Raw genomic sequence first — 13,761 nt, 5'->3', positions numbered from 1 at the left:
TCAGCTCATTTGGGAGGGTCTTGCAAGGCATGTACTGCAAGCGAATGGGCCTAATGTTGTCTGAGGCACACAAAGCTGAGTGCAGCATTCATGGACAGAGAGCCGAAGGTGAAGGCATCACTTTCAGTGTACCAGGGGGTCTTCTGCTGCAGGCATGTCTGATGGGACTGCAACTGAACCTTTTGCGCAACAGCCCAAGCATCCGGAGCAGCCCAACATTCATCATGTCACTGTACCATCTCCGCAACAGCCCAAGCAACCAGCCACTGCCACTCTACCATCTCCGCAATAGCCCAAGCAACCAGCCACTGCCCCTCTACCATCTCCGCAACAGCCCAAGCAACTAGCAGTGGAAGTAGGTCAAAACAATGACAATGATCAGAGCAATGGCAGTGGAGAAGACTCGGGCAGCAAGGTAAACGTCACTAAATTTAAGCCTCCTCGCAGCCCAAGCTTCGCACATGTGAATCTGATGAGGAGGCCAGGTACGCTTGAAGACGGACCTTCTTTTGGATTGTTTGAACCGGGGAGTGATGATGATCTACTATTTCAGGAGTTTCCTCAAGTTCGTACATCCCCTGCAAAAACTTCTGTTGCAGATTTGGACTCCTTGTCGATCCATACGAGGAGCCCTTTGTTTGGTGAATCTCCGGCTACCTCAGCTGGGCCAGTTTACGATGTGACTCCCATCGCAACACGTCCTCCAATTTCGACAGGCCCTGCAAGTTATTGCACTCATCTCTCCCCAACTACTTTGTGCTCCAACCCATGTTTTGTTTTGTTTACAGAAACTTAGCACTTCCATGCTCCAAACCATTATTTTTTCTCATCTTGTTTCTGTTTTCTTTTTCTTTTTCAATTGTGGGGCAGAAGCAGGAGTAGCTGAGACAAGAGAGGGGGTGGTGATTGAAGTGAGCAAAGGGGGAAAACGTGATGCGAAGAAGCCCACACACAAGAGCAAATGTATAGCAAAAGCAAACCTAGGAAGTTTGTGTTCTCACCGCATAGAGCCGTGAGTCAACTATGCATTTTTTATTTTTCACAATAGAGTTTCTGCCCACAACTTCCATATCTTTCTAACCAATACCTTCTTCTTTGCATTAGCCCAAGCTTGCCATGGACCCAAGCTCATTTCAGACACGTTCTTGCAGCAAAGATCTTGAGAGGGCCTGTGAAAGAAACAACATCATGAAATCTGATCAAGTAAAAAACTTTTTGTTCTTTCATCAAAGCTATCCTAGCGCAACATGCTCTGTTTTTCTGAAGTTATTTTTTGTTTCTTACTTTTGCAGTTGTTCTTCACCATTGTCAAGGACGGACACTGGGCAGTTGTGGTTGCAAACTTTATGCACAAACAATTCAACGTCTTTGACTCGAGGGGTGATGACCCTGACTATGTCATCATCCTTGAGAAGCCATGTTGCAATCTGGTATGGACGCTACACCTCTTTCCTTTCTCTTTTTTCATTTTTTCTCTATATAAATTTTGTTGTTTGTGGTACCAATCATAGAAGATACAACTGTGTAATCCATCTTTTTGCAATATCAAATTTTGTAGATAGCCAACTTCAAGACTTTGGTCAGAGAACAAAACCCATGGAACCTTGACTTTCACAAGTTTGATCGTCTCAGCCCGAATGGGTACCCGCAACAGTCAACAACGTATTGTTCTCTGACCATTTTTCCTTTTTTTCATGTGTCCATCCACAACTTTTTTATGTGTTGTTGTCAAGTGAGCAAATTTTATATGTATTTTGTGACTTTTTTTATTTTGGCAGGTTTGATTGTGGGTTGTTTGCTATTCTATACATGGAGAATCTAACTGGCAGGGGGATGAGACCATTCAGCGCGGTATTCCCTTTTTGCTATGCAACAATACTGGCTAAATAACTTGTTGTTTTTGGAGCACTTGTTGTTTCCATTTTAGCTAGTTTTCTAATGGTAATCACGTTTTTCAATTTTTCTCCTAACTAACTTACGAAGCTCCCTTGTTGTATGCCCAGGACACGAGGTCGTTGCTCAAATTCCGATCATTTGTTGCAGCGAAGCTTTTTAAGCACCCTCAAAACACACTCAACTCAGCTGAAGAGTTTCAGAAACTGTTGAGTAGCTCGTAGAAGATGTCAATCGGAGCAAAGTGTTTCCTAGATAGTTTTAGACTGCTTTTTTTGGACAAATGTATGCGCTACATCCTTTTTGTGTAACTAGAAACAGCAAGATGTTGTTAACCATCTACTTTATCTTTTGTGGAACCCAAGCTGGAGCATGTATCATGCTGGGGCATGTCCCTTTTTTCCTATTTTTTATTTTGAAATACTGGAGCATCACCCAGGTTGTGCTGTCAATGTGAACTTGAGTGCTATCATGCTGATGCAGAGATGAATGAAAATGACTAGTGTTTCTGAACTATCCATGCAGATATGTGAACTATCCATGTTGCATTTTTTTATTATTGGTTTTCTGAAAAAAGGTGTCCTACCCATAACAACACATGCCATGTAGAAGCATCCATGTATACAATAACTTTTTTTGCAAGCACCGGAAACATGATGTCGCAACTTGAAACAAATGGTACATTCATGTATATGCAAATGGTACATCACGAAACAAAGCATTACTGGAAATATGGCAAAGACCTCAAAACTATGGCACAAAGTGTGAGATACCTTGTATGTCTCAAATCCAGGACACACATAACATATCTTGTAACAAAAATGTGAGCTATCTTTTTGTATGTCTCAAATTGGAATAGAACCTGAATACATCATCAAGGTTGAAAAAAAGAGTATTTATGTATGTTTTTTGCTCAAGAACATGTAGTGAGTTTGAAAAGAAAATGCAAAACATCCTTCAACAGGACCAAGAACTTTCCCAAGTCTTTTCTCTCATTTTTTTCTTCCTAGAGGTTGAGTTGCGTTGCTTGGCCATTTCTTGGATCATTTGTCATCATGGCTCTCCAGTATGCACAAGTTGGTACAATATCCCCACCTTGGAGCAGAATTGACATGTAGGTGGTGTTGTTGCCGCCTCTGTTGCAGCTTTTAGGGGTCCACACGTCTGCACGTTGTGACCTTCTTCTTTGCAGAACTTGCAGCAAATACTTCTTTTTTCAGATTTTGGCTTCACTGCTGGCATTGGCTTCTTCTCTTCTTGTTTTGACTTCTTCTTCTGCTTATCATCTAGCTGCTCCACCAGAGTCTTCTTCCTCTTCTCTCTTTCAGTTGGTCGGCCTTTCTTTGGGACACGCGCTGGGTTTCGTAGCATCTCTGTGCTTTGAGGCTGTGGTAAGCCATCACTCAACGCTCCCGTTGCAGCAGCAGGTTGCGTTGGGGGTTCACTGCGCTGCGTTGCTTGTTGTTCTGGTAGTACCCCTCTTTTCGCCGCTGATATAGCAGGCTCAAGAACTTTTGTTGCTTCATCTAATATCTTGTATGCATCATCATTGCAACATGCATCAGAGGCGAGCCATGTCAACCTTCGGCACAAGGAGTTGTATTTGAGCGTGTTTGTCGAGGGGTGCCCAAATTCCAGCAATCGCCCAGTTCTAGCCATGCTTGTTGTTGCTGCTTCAGACCACCTTTCCAACAAGTATTGTTGTGGAATAACTTGCACATTGAGGTGCACCATCACCCTTATTATGTGGGCGCAAACCAGGCCATTCATCTCAAAGTAGTGGCAACTACATTGGAACACCCCTTCATCCATCATAACACGCACAGAGAAGAGCTTTGGGTTCTCATATAAGATTGATGTTAGATTGAACATGAGGTCTCGTCCTTGGTACTCAGCGTCTTGGTTGATAATGTATCCCGTAGACGCAGTCACTTGTTTCTGGAACTTGCCAAAGACGTTGCGTGTGTAGTAATCAGCAGCTTGGCGCTCAATATTGTATCTGCAACATCACAAAAGGAAGCAAAGTTCTCAAAACAAATCATGAAAAAACATTTTTTTGGATTTTTTGCTTTGGTATAGTGAAGCTGGCCTACCGAGAGTATAGTGGAGGAACCGTCGTTTCACCAGTGAACCCCGCATTGTCCTCGCGATCAAGCACAGTTTCCTGGCATAGTTCATACTGTTGCACAAACCTCCATACAGAATCAGCTGGACGAATCATTGTCTTGAAATATGAGTTCAGCCCCTCGGACCTGCCTGTCGTGCTTGTGAACGGGAAGAAATTGTTCTTGAAGTACGCTGGAGCCCACGTATGTCTTGTTCGCCACATGCTCTTCAAGTGTTTGTTTTCAGCAACTTCAAAACACTCCAACATGTGCTGCCATGTTTCCTCAAATTCTTCAACCGTTTCAGAGTTGTTGATACAAGTGTAAAACACATCTGCAAATGCCTCATCTCTAAGCAGCCTCCCCAACTTAGAACGTGCGTTGCCAAACACATGAAACTTGCAACATCTATGGCAAGTATTTGGGAGCACCTGCTCTATAGCTGTTGCCATTGCTTGGTCCTGGTCAGTCATTATGTTCTTTGGATGCTCATTGTCCATTGCAACCATCCATTGCTCAAAGATCCACTTGAACGTTTCAATAGTCTCATCCGGCAACAAAGCACACCCGAGTGAAATGGTTTGGAGGTGGTTGTTGATACCAACTATAGGACTAAAGGGCATGCTGTATCTGTTAGTGCAGAAAGTTGTGTCAAAGAACACGCAATCTTTATATTTCGGGTACAACGCCCTTGTCCTCCCATCAACCCAAAACAATGCAGTGACAGAGTTCGTTGCAGGATCTTTTTGCTTCGCAAAGAAAAACTCCGGATTCTCGACCTTCCTCCTCTCAAAGTACTTCACTGTCATATCCATGTCCTGTTGTGTTATCGCTTCCCGAAGCTTTGCACGTTCATTCGCAACATCCCTCTTCACGTACGGCAATATCCTAGGGTCACCTCCATGTATCCTACCAAGGAAACTCATGCAATCTGAATTTGACAGGTTAATATCATGCAACGTCAACAAGAGTTCGTAATCTTCATCAGGTATTTTGCGGTGCGAGCGGTAGTATCTAACACGCTCTGGTTGTTGCATCAGTGGATGTGTATGCTCTGCAACAAAGCAAGTGACTGTCAATCTCCCTTCCCTAATCCCAACAATCATGTGTGCCTTACAATCATGACGGAGAATCCTGTTTTTCTGACGCGTTCTTGTCACATCCATTTCAGCACCAGGGCGCCTGCTGGAGTTGCTTGTGTCTTTTGCAATGCTCTCTGAGGTGCTACTTGTTTCCGGTTTATCGGGCTTTCTAGCGTGCACACACCCAAAGACCCTCTTGATCATTATTGCATCCTCTTGCTTCTGTCCTCTCTTTTGGCTGTACTTTGTAGAAGATATATGTGTGCCGAATCCCAACTTGAAGGCATACTCATTGTAGAATTTCTGGGCATCCTCAAATGTGTCAAACACCATGCCAACATAGGGCGATAGTGGCTGTTATGAAACATCTCCATCATCTAAATCATCTTGCATCACATCATCAGCATGCAACAATCCATCTGAATCTTCATGATTATCGACAGAAAAGTTCTCTTGGACATATCTGTCTTCCCCTTCAGCACCAGCTCCCTAAAATAAGGCACATGTTTTTTCATGTAAATAGAGAGGTCTTGGTTGAAAGTATTATTTTCCTATAGTTGCTATCAACAGTTATATTTGTTGTTTTAGAAATTCAGGTACACAGATACATTTATTAACGGTTTTTCAGCTTCATTTACACACAAATTTTCAGTCAATGGCTTTTTCTCACATAAGCACACACATTCAAAATCGTATCATAGGTTGATAAATATCAACTAACAGAGATGATCATGTTTTGCAGAGATAGAGCAAGCACACATGTGTGCTTGGTATTTGCCTTGGTTCCACTCACACACATGAAACAAATTTGAATTTCTAGCTGCCACACACATAAAACAAATAGAAAATCCTACCTATGTTTCTAATACATAGGGTTTTCCATGAGTTTCAGAGACACACAAGTGTTCATGTTTTTTCAGAATCAGGAAACTCATCCAGCTGCCCTGATTTGATCTGGTAGAAGTTGTTTCAGGAAACACAACCGGAGGGTTGGTGAACCAGGATGATACTCCAGCTCGCGGAGGAAGCCCCGCGGCCACGGTCGGAGCTGAGAACGACGGCCGCGGCTGTTCTCCAAGAGGCGCCCCCCGGCGAGCTCGATCTGCGTCGGATCCCAGCATCTGCCGCGCGATGTGGTGCGCCATATTGTTGCAGGAATTTCGCGCTGAAGGACTAGGTGCCCCCGCGCGCCGGCGACAGCAATTTTTGGCGGTGGCGGCGAGTGCCACCGCGCTTGGGTGGAGCTGTGCCTGGTGGACGGCGGACAGGGGATTCTGTTTCTAAAACAGAGCGACTGTTGCAGGAAATAACAAACCTGGTCAGTTGCGGGCGGTGGTTTCATCCGACGGCTGTTAGGTGGCTAATCCAACGGCTCTCCGGGCGGCGGATGATTCTAACACATCCACCGGCGGACGCGTAGCGGTTCCCTTTGCTTATGCATAAGATTAGCCTGTCTTAATCACTCTTGCATGCGTCGAGCGAGGTCGGAGGCTACAATGCCGGCAGCCATAACCGCGTGGCCCGCAAGGCGCAGTCCGCTGCAGCCCGGAGCTTCGGGCATGGCTGCATCCTCCTCCGCGCATACACGAGGCCGCGCTGGACCGTGCGTACACGAGGCCGCGTTGGACCGCGCATACACGAGACGCGCCCGCACCACGGCAGCGGCGGCGGAATGGCGCCCCCGGCGACCAGGCAGCCGATGTACAGGATCCTCTGCAAGGCCGGCGAGGAAAGCTTCAGCCTCGCCGCCAGGGACGGCAAGGTCTGTCTCGTCCGCAACGATCGCGACGACGACACGCAGGTAACACACATCTACACCTCTGCAAGATCGATCCAAGATCGGCTACGTGCTTCCATGATCCCGATCCAAAATAGTACATTAGTGAACTTGCCATCGGGATCTGAAAACTTGGCATTTCTGCCTTGTCCTTCTCTAATTGGAGAAAAGTAATAATCCTGTTTGGCTTTTGCTCAAGCAACTTTTCATGTATTGTTTCTTCTCTGATCATGTGGTTGATGGATTTGAATATGCACATATGATGCAGCACTGGATCAAGGACATGAAGTACAGCATAAGGGTGAAGGATGAGGAAGGCTACCCTGCCATGGCACTCGTCAACAAGGCCAGCGGAGAGGCTCTCAAGCACTCCCTCGGCCAATCTCACCCTGTAACTAACCTCCTTCCTTCAGTTCATCCATCCATCTAACTTCTAATTTTTGCTATCCGATGCATGTGTGTACGGGTTCCTGTGTACGGTAGATCTAACATGAGTATCTGCAAGCACATCACACACCACACATTCCAAATGCCTACTTTCTCTGCATTCATACTAGCAGCGATTCTGCACATGAAAAACAGATTGGGCAAAGCTTGAATGAACAGAAGCGCTTTGAGCTTATTGGCAGTGTGACCTGTGGTGTTTCAGTGAATAATTACCACTAGGACCTAGTGAATTTTTTTGTCTAAAATGATATAAACTAGTCCAGCATGAGAGAAGTTTCTCCTTGTTCTTGGGAATGTACTTGCCTAGTAGGTGTCATGTTCAGCAAACGTTTTAAATTTTGTCAGTGTCAAAAAGTTAAATCTGCTACGGTGTTTGACATTGCCATACAAGACCATAACTATAACAATACTTCCACGTGTGGTCATGTGCGCTTGCTCTGACTATGGTCCAGTATGGCCTTACACATTAGCATCCATGTGCACATATATCGCAGTAGTTCTAAGAGTTGTCCATGACCGCTCTAGTGTAGAGCGACACTAGCTCTAAAATAATATGGTGAACTCGTTAGACAAAAGGACCAACACTGGTTCCAGAATAATTTGGTAATTGCTATGAGTTGTCACATGGCCATGTGCTCATGCTTAACCCTGAAGTGCAGCTCCAGTATTGTGAATTTGCTCACCTTCTTGTTTGTTTTTTGGATCCTAGGTTCTTCTGACCAGGTACAATCCAGACATCCTGGACGAATCGGTTCTTTGGACTGAGAGCAGGGACGTCGGGGCAGGCTACCGCTGCATCAGGATGGTGAACAACATCTACTTGAACTTTGATGCACTCCATGGCGACAAGGACCATGGCGGTGTGCGCGATGGAACCACCCTCATTCTGTGGGAGTGGACTGAGGGGGACAACCAGCGCTGGAAGATCGTTGCCTGGTGTAAGTTCATCTACTTTATCTCCTGCGCTTGCCGTGTATTAATTTCCTGTTGCTCCAGTTCAGTTTCACTAGAACAGTTTGATTGGTTAATTGCTATTTGTTTCTTCTCATGCAAATAGACATACCCGCTCAAACATAAAGTAGATGCATGCTACATGACACCAGCAAGGTATTTCTGTTACAGTTTGGGGATTGATTTGTGTCTTGTACTGATGGCAGGAACGATGCATATGCTACAGCTTGTTGGTTCAAACAGCGCGCCATCTGAATAATAAGCAAGTACTGAATGTTTCTGGAATAAAAAGGATGGCGCCGATGTGTGCGGTATTTCTGTTTTGTTTGAGCAGTTATATATATTAATGAACTTGTAATGATATATTTATTGGCGTAGATTATGTGTGATGGATCCATGAACACACCAGTGCTTGTTATTATGCATGTATATACATGCCATTTGACATGTTTGTGAACTATATAATAGAATTGGTTTATCCAGCCATATTGTTGTAACGGAGATCTATCTATATATCTTAGTTTTTGGCGGTTATTCAATTCGGCTCAAGGGAGCATATGCTCCTGCACGCCAAAAATACTTCTATGAATATGAAAAAAAAATCAGACAAGTACATGTCATTTGCAAATTTCTACGGCGAAAACCCAAGCATTTCGACTAGTACAAAAACACGTTGAGTGCTTATTTTCTGGCGCTTCAACTGTCATTTTCCCCTCATGAAGCACAATTGTCTCTTTTTTTGCATTAAAATAGGCAAGAGCACATCAAACACTAATATGAACATGTACAACAAAATGTTTTTCAAAAAAATAATAAAAATGGTAGCCCATTTGTTTGAATTTGCTGTTCGTGCCAGGACTATCATCCTCCAATTTTTTGTGAGATCTTCGAGGTGCAGACACTTTGATCTTGTCTGGGATCAGGAACTCCTCTTTCCTTGTAAAAAATGTATTGAAGGTCCCTCAAAAACAGAAGGAAGTACTGAAGGTCAGCTGCCATGTCGTTTCTCATGCAGTTGATATGATTCCACTTTATTTTAATTCCACTTTTCTCATTCCAGCTTTAGCAATAATTGTTGGTATCATGTCCTGTCCACTAGAGAGTGTCTGGCTCGCCATGGTAGTTGCCTGTTGCCTCTTGCTAAATAAATCACAGTAAATTTGATGTGAGATGCCATATGCTACACGAATTATGCCGATGACCGATCCAATGGAACCCTTTCAAATCTGGGGCTGCCATCTGTTCGGACTCTTAATCGTCTATATCAAAAGAGTGCGATTTTCTGTAGCTCAAGCTATCTGGTACCCCTTATCTTTACCATCCATTTCTGCATCGCGATTTGTGCAGACACATTTGTCTTTTTTGTTTCTCTCAAATGACATAACATATAAACTTCAAATTTTGCAGAACAACAATACATTCTAACTACGATGCGGGTAAAAACTTTCAGATTTTTTTCATGCATTTTAAATACTTAAAATAATATTTTTAGTCAAACAAAATCTCATTTTTTATATTTATATCAGACCAAAAAATCTGAAAGTTTTCTCACACATTGGTGTTCTAATGTTTGTTCGATCTGTAAAGTTTGAAGATCATATGTTGTTTCTGCTGGAATTTTGTCTATTTTGGGCCTAGCCCAATAGCAGTTTCAGAAATTCCTAATAAATCCTAGAGGCCCACACAGCCCATTTGTGCAAGGCAAGAGGTGGAACAAAAGTTTAGTCCCACATTGCTAGTTTAGAGGGAGTTGGACCTCTTTATAAGGGAGGTTCTTTCCCCACATGTATGAGCATGAGAACAAGAGGGACATCCACGCGCGCTCCTCCTCCACCGCCACGCCTCGCCTCGCCATGACGCGGCGTGGCGCGGGTTGCGGGAATGAGCCGAGCCGATGTCTAAATTTTTGCCACGCACGACGGGTATACAAAAGGTCACGTGGGAGTTGAAACGTTTTCCACGATGCGCCTCTTCGGCCGCTGCCTGTTCGCTTCGTCTCCCTTCGTTACTTCACCTCCCGCCGCAGCCTCTTCACGTCCTTCTCCTGTGCCTATATACTCTCGCCACAAAGTTCCTGAGCACTGCGCTGCTGCTACGATCTTCCCCATCCCGGTTTGCGGCGTGCACCGCAGGTCGGGACAGTACGCCTCCGAAACCGCACCTTTTGAGTCCTGTACGGTTCGCGTCCTTCTCCTGTGCCTATATACTCTCGCCACAAAGTTCCTGAGCACTGCGCTGCTGCTACGATCTTCCCCATCCCGGTTTGCGGCGTGCACCGCAGGTCGGGACAGTATGCCTCTGAAATCGCACCTTTTGAGTCCTATATGGGAGAAGGGTGAAAAGGTTTTTGGGGAGCGCTCAGCGCGACTACTGGCTGCTTCATCACGGACGATCCGGTCGCCGACGACTACTTCCCCGACGACGACTTCTTCCCCGACGTCCACAACCTCCTCGACGACATGGCAGGCGAGGACACCGACCCCAAGTCCAGCGCTTCTGCTGCTGCTGTCCCGTACGTGTTCTTGTCTTTCCTGTTAAAGGTTCTGCCGCAGTTCCTTGTTCTAGTCCTTGTCCTACACATGATATGTTCTACTTCATATATGCAACTAGTTCTACTGTCTGCTATAGATATGCTAGGCTACGGTTCATATATGCAGAAACTATTTACCTTCTCTCTGTCAGAACATATGACTTGTTTTATCTCTATTATATTCCTCATGCTTTATCTAGTATTTCTGTTAATAAAATCATTTGGTAAATTGCTCATATTTCCAACGATCCAAAAACCTTATTATAGGCAATTTACCCCAAGTGGTTTTGCTGCTTCCATGAGACGTCCTATGTTTGAGGGTATCCACTATAAGAGGTAGCGCGTGAGAGCAGTCTTATGGTTTCAAACCATGAGTTGCTATGACGCCACTCTCGGCAAACCTGAAGGAGAGCTTGATGCTCAATAGGCACAAGCTTTTCAGAAAATGGATACTCTGTTTAAGGCTGCTCTCTTGAGTGTTCTTGGTGAGAACATAGTTGATGCTTATGCGTCAATTGATAATGGAAAAGATATGTGGGATGCACTCGAGGCCAAGTTTGGGGTCTCAGATGCTGGCACTGAGCTGTACATCATGGAGCAATTCTATGATTACAGGATGACTGAAGAGCGCTCCGTGGTTGAGCAAGCTCATGAGATACAGTCATTTTCTAGAGAACTTGAGCACTTCAGTTGTATGCTACCGGACAAGTTTGTTGCCGGAGGTATCATCACTAAGCTTCCTCCTTCATGGAGAAACTTTGCTACCTTGCTGAAGCATAAGAGGCAGGAGTTTTCCGTCCGGGATCTCATTGGCACTCTTGATGTGGAAGAAAAGGCGAGAGCAAAGGACACACGTGCTCGAGGTATTGAGGGAGGATCTAGTGCCAATGTGGTACAGAAGCAGAACTTCTAGCCCCACAAGTTCAAGAACAAGGGCAAGTTTGATGATAAAGCAAAGTTTGATGGGAAGAACAAGGCTGTGCAACACACGAACTTCAAGAAGAAGAATGACAAGAAGAAAGGTGCTTGTCATGTGTGTGGGGATCCTGATCATTGGGCTCCTAGTTGCCCTAATCGCTATAACAAGCGTAATCCTGGGAAAGGCGGCAAGACCGCTAATGTTGTCATTGGAGACACTGACATGAAGGATGCTGGGTATGGTATATTTCCCACTATTCTTTCAGTATGTCATTCTCCTGACTGGTTGATTGACACGGGTGGTAATGTGCATGTATGCGGTGATATTTCCATGTTTTCGTCTTATCAGACCACAGGGACTTCAACCATGCTGATGGGCAACGGTTCAAGTGCTTCTGTTCGTGGTGTTGGCACGGTCAATCTGAAGTTTACTTCGGGGAAGATCGTGCGACTGAAGAACGTGCATTATGTCCCCTCCGTCAATAAAAATCTTGTTAGCGGATCTCTTCTGTGTAGAGATGGCTACAAGCTTGTCTTTGAGTCGAATAAATTTGTAATATCCAAGTATGGAACCTTTGTTGGTAAAGGCTATGAGTCAGGAGGCTTGTTTCGTTTATCCTTATCAGACGTTTTCAATAAAGTTGTTAATCATATTTGCAACAATAGTGAATCCAATGTGTGGCATTCACGTCTCTGTCATGTTAACTTTGGTTGCATGTCGCGACTAGCGAAGTTGAACTTAATCCCTAGTTTCACCACCGTCAAGGGATCTAAGTGTCAAGTGTGTGTGCAAGCTAAGCAACCTCGTAAGTCTCACACGATTGCGGAAATAAGAAATCTTGCACCACTAGAGCTCATACATTCAGATCTATGTGAAATGAATGGTGTTTTGAGAAAAGGTGGAAAGAAATATTTCATGACGTTAATTGATGACTCCACTAGATACTGCTGTGTGTATCTTCTGAAATCTAAGGATGAGGCTTTGAACTTTTTCAAGATCTATAAAGCCGAAGTGGAAAACCAACTTGATCGAAAAATCAAGAGGCTTAGGTCCGACCGTGGTGGAGAGTATTTTTCCAATGAATTTGATGCTTTTTGTGCGGAACATGGTATAATTCATGAGAGGACGCCTCCCTATTCACCTCAGTCAAATGGGGTGGCCGAAAGAAAGAACCGTACTCTAACTGATTTGGTTAACGCCATGTTAGACACATCGGGTCTCTCCAAGGCATGGTGGGGGGAGGCGATATTGATAGCATGTCATGTCCTGAACCGAGTCCCCACAAAGAACAAAGAGATAACTCCATTTGAGGAATGGGAGAAGAAAAGGTTAAAACTCTCTTATCTGCGAACATGGAGTTGTTTGACGAAAGTCAATGTTCCAATTCCAAAGAAGCGGAAGCTTGGACCAAAGACTGTGGATTGTGTTTTCCTGGGATATGCTTTTCATAGCATTGGCTATAGATTCTTGGTTGTAAAATCTGAGGTACCTGACATGCATGTCGGTACGATCATGGAGTCGAATGATGCGACTTTCTTTGAAGATATCTTTCCCATGAAGGATATGGCTACCACATCTAATCAGGAGATGCCTAGTTCATCGAATCAGGAACCAGTTACAATTACCGAACCTACCATTTCGATGGAACATTTCGAAAGTCCTGTGGAGGAGAACAATGAAGTTCCTACCAGGAGCAAGAGACAGAGGACTGCAAAGTCCTTTGGTGATGATTTTCTTGTGTATCTCATAGATGACACTCCCAGTTCTATTTCAGAGGCCTATGCATCTGAAGATGCTGACTACTGGAAGGAAGCGGTTCGTAGCGAGATGGATTCCATCTTGGCAAATGAAACTTGGGAGATAACTGATCATCCTTATGGGTGCAAACCTATAGGATGCAAATGGGTATTCAAGAAGAAGCTTAGGCCTGATGGTACTATTGAAAAGTACAAGGCTCGGCTCGTGGCTAAGGGTTATACCCAAAAGGAAGGTGAATACTTCTTTGATACTTACTCACCTGTGGCTCGACTGACCACTATTCGAGTTCTACTTTCACT

The 13,761-nt window shown here is 44.5% G+C and overlaps 3 protein-coding genes across 3 annotated transcripts; 2 read left to right on the top strand and 1 right to left on the bottom strand.

Annotated features, from left to right (window-relative positions):
• Positions 1-961: 961 nt before the first annotated feature.
• On the top strand, positions 962-2,117 carry LOC147978411 (uncharacterized). The gene is made up of 6 exons (XM_087514745.1): positions 962-1,012; positions 1,105-1,203; positions 1,293-1,430; positions 1,559-1,662; positions 1,779-1,851; positions 2,004-2,117. The coding sequence occupies exons 1-6, from the start codon at positions 962-964 to the stop codon at positions 2,115-2,117; spliced, it is 579 nt and encodes a 192-aa protein (XP_087370871.1).
• Positions 2,118-2,946: 829 nt separating this feature from the next.
• LOC125546611 (protein FAR1-RELATED SEQUENCE 9-like) lies at positions 2,947-5,473 on the bottom strand. The gene is made up of 3 exons (XM_087514744.1): positions 5,125-5,473; positions 3,987-5,022; positions 2,947-3,892 (listed from the first exon to the last, which is right to left on the bottom strand). The coding sequence occupies exons 1-3, from the start codon at positions 5,411-5,413 to the stop codon at positions 2,947-2,949; spliced, it is 2,271 nt and encodes a 756-aa protein (XP_087370870.1). The 5' UTR covers positions 5,414-5,473.
• A 1,119-nt stretch (positions 5,474-6,592) lies between these two features.
• Positions 6,593-8,752, top strand: LOC125546610 (ricin B-like lectin R40C1). Its single transcript, XM_048710801.2, has 4 exons — positions 6,593-6,881; positions 7,126-7,248; positions 8,014-8,242; positions 8,462-8,752. Coding segments are annotated over exons 1-4 (483 nt in total). The 5' UTR covers positions 6,593-6,752; the 3' UTR covers positions 8,464-8,752.
• Positions 8,753-13,761: the final 5,009 nt, after the last annotated feature.

This window comes from Triticum urartu, chromosome 3A, assembly GCF_056163025.1.
Source record: "Triticum urartu cultivar PI428250 chromosome 3A, HENAU_Tu73, whole genome shotgun sequence".
Lineage (NCBI taxonomy): Eukaryota > Viridiplantae > Streptophyta > Magnoliopsida > Poales > Poaceae > Triticum > Triticum urartu.
Note: the sequence above shows the minus strand (reverse complement) of the source record. Positions and strands in the feature narration are given on the sequence as shown.